The 6,000-nt window shown below is 69.5% G+C and overlaps 1 protein-coding gene across 1 annotated transcript in view; it reads left to right on the top strand.

Moving 5' to 3' along the window:
• Positions 1 to 5,872, top strand: part of DNAH2 (dynein axonemal heavy chain 2) — a 61,564-nt gene extending 55,692 nt beyond the window's left edge. The window contains exons 63-70 of the mRNA XM_074983208.1: positions 478 to 622; positions 722 to 921; positions 2,121 to 2,247; positions 2,760 to 2,965; positions 4,373 to 4,521; positions 4,935 to 5,118; positions 5,627 to 5,659; positions 5,739 to 5,872. Of these exons, the coding sequence (XP_074839309.1) occupies positions 478 to 622; positions 722 to 921; positions 2,121 to 2,247; positions 2,760 to 2,965; positions 4,373 to 4,521; positions 4,935 to 5,118; positions 5,627 to 5,642 (1,027 nt within the window). The 3' untranslated portion in view covers positions 5,643 to 5,659; positions 5,739 to 5,872. The remainder of the gene's footprint in view (positions 1 to 477; positions 623 to 721; positions 922 to 2,120; positions 2,248 to 2,759; positions 2,966 to 4,372; positions 4,522 to 4,934; positions 5,119 to 5,626; positions 5,660 to 5,738) is intronic.
• The last annotated feature ends 128 nt before the right edge of the window (positions 5,873 to 6,000 follow it).

Consider the following 6,000-nt stretch of genomic DNA (forward strand, 5'->3'; position numbering starts at 1 on the left):
CCCACCTCTGGGGCGGGGTAGCCGGCGACACGGGGACCCCTCGCCCGGCGCTGAGATGCGCCCACCTCTGGGGCGGGGCAGCCGGTGACACGGGGACCCCTTGCCCGGCGCTGAGATGCGCCCACCTCTGGGGCGGGGTAGCCAGCGACACAGGGACCCCTTGCCCGGCGCTGAGATGCGCCCACCTCTGGGGCGGGGTAGCCGGCGACACGGGGACCCCTCGCCCGGCGCTGAGATGCGCCCACCTCTGGGGCGGGGCAGCCGGTGACACGGGGACCTCTCGCCCGGCGCCGAGATGCGCCCACCTCTGGGGCGAGACACATTGTCTTTCCCGACCCCTTAGCAGCCAATCCAGTGAGTCCCTGCCCTGGTGCAGGGGTGGGGCGCCAGCACCCCCTGGGTGGGTAGCCCCATGGGGGAAGCTGCTCGCCCATGGCCGGGCGGCACTCACGAGCTGGGCGGCCGCTCGCCCCGCAGGCTGCTGAACGAGGCCACCGGCTCGCTGCTGGACGACGTGCAGCTGGTGAACACCCTGCAGACCTCCAAGACGACGGCCAGCGAGGTGTCAGAGCAGCTGGAGACCAGCGAGACCACGGAGTTGAAGATCGACACCGCCCGGGAGGTGAGGGGCGCGGGCCCAGCCCTGGGCTGCCACTCCGTGCTGCTCGCCCGGCCTGGCCTGGCCTCAGCCGCGCTGACGGGCACCGCGCTCCCCTCCCAGGCCTACAGGCCCTGCGCTCAGAGAGCCTCCATCCTCTTCTTCGTCCTCAACGACATGGGCCGCATCGACCCCATGTACCAGTTCTCCCTGGACGCCTACATCGACCTCTTCAACCTCAGCATCCAGAAGAGCCACCGCAGCTCCAGGCTGGAGGAGCGCATCCGCTACCTGAACGAGTACCACACCTACGCCGTGTACAGGTAGGGCTCCCTCAGCCCTGGGCGGGGGCCGGCTGCCCACGCCCACGCCCACGCCCACGCCGGGGCTGTCCTCATGGCGGTTCCTCCAGGCAGAGCTGAGAGCCGAACCGGGCGCAGGGCTTAAACCAGCCTGGGGGTCCTCCATGATAAGGCACCGAACCCCTCCCACACAGCTGGAGTCACACTGGTGATGCCCTCCGGCACCCCAGTTCTCCTGGGCCACCTCCTCACCCAGGCGGGAGGTTACGGAAGCCCAGCGCAGCCCATCCGCCCAGGTTCTTCCAGCCACGTCCCCAGGTCAATGTGTCCCTCAGACCTGACCCCAAACGCACGCCAGATCCACCCAGGTTCTTCCAGCCCCAACGGGACCAGCCGCGTCCCTAGGTCAACGCATCCCTCAGATCTGACCCAAACCCCACGCCAGAGCCACCCAGGTTCTTCCAGCCCCAGAGGCACCAGCCCTGTCCCCAGGTCAACATATCTCTCAGATCTGACCCCAAACCCCACGCCAGATCCACCCAGGTTCTTCCAGCCCCACAGGGACCAGCCCTGTCCCCAGGTCAACGTGTCCCTCAGATCTGACCCAAACCCCACGCCAGATCCACCCAGGTTCTTCCAGCCCCCAACGGGACCAGCCCCGTCCCCAGGTCAACGTATCTCTCAGATCTGACCCAAACCCCACGCCAGATCCACCCAGGTTCTTCCAGCCCCACAGGGACCAGCCCTGTCCCCAGGTCAACGTGTCCCTCAGATCTGACCCAAACCCCACGCCAGATCCACCCAGGTTCTTCCAGCCCCCAACGGGACCAGCCCCGTCCCCAGGTCAACATATCTCTCAGATCTGACCCAAACCCCACACCAGATCCACCCAGGTTCTTCCAGCCCCACAGGGACCAGCCCTGTCCCCAGGTCAACGTGTCCCTCAGATCTGACCCAAACCCCACGCCAGATCCACCCAGGTTCTTCCAGCCCCCAACGGGACCAGCCCCGTCCCCAGGTCAACATATCTCTCAGATCTGACCCAAACCCCACGCCAGATCCACCCAGGCTTTCCTGGCGCTCGGTTTGGTGCACATCTCAGGCGGCGGTTGCCGAAACGTTTGGCCAGTTGGCCCTGAAAGCCCAGAATGCCCCAGGGAGGGGGCCCCGGCCTTGCACGCCGCGCAGCCCCATCTCAGTGTCCCTCCTTCCCTCCCCAGGTACACCTGCCGGGGGCTCTTTGAGCAGCACAAGCTGCTCTTCAGCTTCCAGATGTGCGCCAAGATCCTCGAGACCTCGGGCAACCTCAAGATGGACGAGTACAACTTCTTCCTGCGGGGCGGCGTGGTGAGTGGGGGCCCTGCGCCTGCCTCCCCCGCAGGGAAAGGGCCAGGAACCCCCCTGCGCCCCGGCCACACTTCTGGGGCTCAAAGGGCAGCGGGTAGACTCAATCCGTGCCCCTGGGGGGCTGGGAGTGGGGCGGGGGGCTCTCCCTTGGCCAGGAGGGCTGGCCCCAGGGTCACTGTGGGGCAGGGAGCAGGGCGGGGGGTTCTCCCCTGGCTGGGAGGGTTAGCCTCAAGAGTGCTGTGGGGCAGAGGCCCAGTGGGGGCTGTCCCCTGGCCGTGAGGGCTTACCCCATGGGTGCTGTGGGGCAGGAAGCGGGGCGGGAAGCTCATCTCTGGCCGGGAGGGCTGGCCCCAGGGGCGCTGTGGGGCAGGGAGCGGGGTGGGGAGCTCTCCCCGGCCGGGAGGTGTCATTTCCAGGTGGGGTAGAAGCCAGCCGGTGGCCTGGGGGAGCCCCAGCGTCCTGGTGTGGTCACCGGCTGCCCCCTGCCCTGGGGGCCCAACCCCCCGGCCCAGCCCCCCGGCCCTCGCGCAGGTGCTGGACCGCGAGGGGCAGATGGACAACCCCTGCAGCGGCTGGCTGGCCGACATCTACTGGGACAACATCACCGAGCTGGACAAACTCACCAACTTCCATGGCGTCATGAACTCCTTCGAGCAGTACCCCCGGGACTGGCACCTCTGGTACACCAGCGCCAAGCCCGAGAAGGCCATGCTGCCAGGTGGGCCGCGGGCACGGCCCGGACGCTGGGGTTCTCTGGCAGGGCGGGGGCTGGTGGGTAGAGCAGGGGTGGGAGCCAGGACGCCTGGGTTCTCTCCCCGGTGCTGGGAGGGCAGTGGGGGCTGGTGGTTAGAGCAGGGGGCCGGGCGCCAGGACTCCTGGGTTCTCTCCCCGGCGCTGGGAGGGCAGTGGGGGCTGGTGGTTAGAGCAGGGGCCGGGAGCCGGGACTCCTGGGTTCTCTCCCCGGTGCTGGGAGGCCAGGGGGGGCTGGTGGTTAGAGCAGGGGGTGGGAGCCAGGACTCCTGGGTTCTCTCCCCGGCGCTGGGAGGGCAGTGGGGGCTGGTGGTTAGAGCAGGGGGTGGGAGCCAGGACTCCTGGGTTCTCTCCCCGGCGCTGGGAGGGCAGTGGGGGCTGGTGGTGAGAGCAGGGGGTGGGAGCCAGGACTCCTGGGTTCTCTCCCCGGCGCTGGGAGGGCAGTGGGGGCTGGTGGGTAGAGCAGGGGGCCGGGAGCCGGGACTCCTGGGTTCTCTCCCCGGCTCTGGGAGGGCAGTGGGGGCTGGTGGTTAGAGCAGGGGTGGGAGCCAGGACTCCTGGGTTCTCTCCCCGGTGCTGGGAGGGCAGTGGGGGCTGGTGGTCAGAGCAGGGGGCGGGAGCCAGGACTCCTGGGTTCTCTCCCCGGCGCTGGGAGGGCAGTGGGGGCTGGTGGTTAGAGCAGGGGTGGGAGCCAGGACTCCTGGGTTCTCTCCCCGGCGCTGGGAGGGCTGTGGGGGCTGGTGGTTAGAGCAGGGGTGGGAGCCAGGACTCCTGGGTTCTCTCCCCGGCGCTGGGAGGGCAGTGGGGGCTGGTGGGTAGAGCAGGGGGTGGGAGCCAGGACTCCTGGGTTCTCTCCCTGGCGCTGGGAGGGCAGTGGGGGCTGGTGGTCAGAGCAGGGGGCGGGAGCCAGGACTCCTGGGTTCTCTCCCCGGCGCTGGGAGGGCAGTGGGGGCTGGTGGTTAGAGCAGGGGCCAGGAGCCAGGACTCCTGGGTTCTCTCCCCAGCGCTGGGAGGGCAGTGGGGGCTGGTGGTTAGAGCAGGGGGCCGGGAGCCAGGACTCCTGGGTTCTCTCCCCGGCGCTGGGAGGGCAGTGGGGGCTGGTGGTTAGAGCAGGGGGTGGGAGCCAGGACTCCTGGGTTCTCTCCCCGGCGCTGGGAGGGCAGTGGGGGCTGGTGGTTAGAGCAGGGGCCGGGAGCCAGGACTACTGGGTTCTCTCCCTGGCGCTGGGAGGGCAGTGGGGGCTGGTGGGTAGAGCAGGGGGTGGGAGCCAGGACTCCTGGGTTCTCTCCCCGGCGCTGGGAGGGCAGTGGGGGCTGGTGGTTAGAGCAGGGGCCTGGGCCGCCCCCAACTGCCTCCCCCTGTCTCGGCCCTGCAGGCGAGTGGGAGAACTCGTGCAACCAGCTGCAGCGGATGCTGGTGGTGCGCTCGCTGCGGCCGGACCGCGTCACCTTCTGCGTCACCGCCTTCATCGTCTCCAACCTGGGCTCCCCGTTCATCGAGCCACCTGTGCTCAACATGCGGTCGGTGAGTCGGGGCTGGGGGCGGAGCCTGCGGGATGCCCTGCTGCTGGCTACGCTGTTGGGGGACTGACAGGAGGCGGGATACTGGGGGAGATGGGCCTGGGGGCTGGGAGCAGGCGGGATGCTGGGGGAGATGGGCCAGGAGGAGGTGGGATACCAGGGGAGATGGGCCCGGGGACCGGGAGGAGGCGGGATACCAGGGGAGATGGGCCCGGGGACCGGGAGGAGGCGGGATACCAGGGGAGGTGGGCCTGGGGGCTGGGAGCAGGCGGGATGCTGGGGGAGATGGGTCTGGGGGCTGGGAGCAGGTGGGATACCGGGGGAGATGGGCCAGGAGGAGGTGGGATACCAGGGGAGATGGGCCTGGGGGCCAAGCCGGGGGCCTGAGACCGGATCTCGCTTGCGCTCCTCTCGCAGGTGGTGGACGACTCCACGCCCCGGACCCCCCTGATCTTCGTGCTGTCTCCTGGCGTGGACCCCACCTCGGCGCTGCTGCAGCTGGCCGAGCAGTCGGGCATGGCCCAGCGCTTCCACGCCCTGTCGCTGGGGCAGGGCCAGGCGCCCATTGCCACCCGCATGATCCAGGAGGGCGTCCGGGACGGTGCGTGTGTCAGAGCCCCTCTCCTGCCAGCAGCTGGGGGGATTCTCCGGCTGAGTCAGCGCCCCTTGGGTGATCCCGGTGCCAGCCTGGAACCGCCACCGCCAGAGTTCCCTGGTCCCCCATGCCACGTTCACCCTGGGCCGGGGGACAGAGGTGGGGGCCCGCCCCAGAGGCACAGGACAGCTGGGGCAGGATCCCCGGGAGGGCCTGGGAAGGAAGGGGGCCGGTGGAGGACCCAGGGGAAGGGGCCTGGGAAGGAAGGGGGAATCCAGGGGGGCTGCGGCCCAGCCGGGGACCCCGGCATGCGGGTGCTGCCTCCATCTGTCCCCCACCCATCTCGCCGCCGACAGGCAACTGGGTGTTCCTGGCCAACTGCCACCTCTCGCTGTCCTGGATGCCGCAGCTGGACAAGCTGGTGGAGCAGCTGCAGGTGCAGGAGCCCCACCCGGCCTTCCGCCTGTGGCTCAGCTCCAGCCCCCACCCCGACTTCCCCATCTCCATCCTGCAGGCCAGCATCAAGATGACCACGGAGCCCCCCACGGTGAGAGGCCCCCCCCGCCCCGCCCCGCCGCCGCCCTGCCCACCCACCCGAGCTGAGCCCCAGCCCCTCTCCCCGGCAGGGTCTCAAGGCCAACATGAAGCGCCTGTACCAGCTGATCACGGAGCCGCAGTTCGGGCGCTGCACCAAGCCGGCAAAGTACAAGAAGCTGCTCTTCGCCCTCTGCTTCTTCCACAGCGTGCTGCTGGAGCGCAAGAAATTCCTGCAGCTCGGCTGGAACGTGGTCTACGGCTTCAACGACTCCGACTTCGAGGTGGGCGGCTGGCCCGGGGCGGACGCAACCCTCCCGGTGCTCCCCCGTCAGGCACAACAACAACTGTCCC

This window comes from Carettochelys insculpta, unplaced genomic scaffold (assembly GCF_033958435.1).
Source record: "Carettochelys insculpta isolate YL-2023 unplaced genomic scaffold, ASM3395843v1 scaffold_0051, whole genome shotgun sequence".
NCBI lineage: Eukaryota > Metazoa > Chordata > Testudines > Carettochelyidae > Carettochelys > Carettochelys insculpta.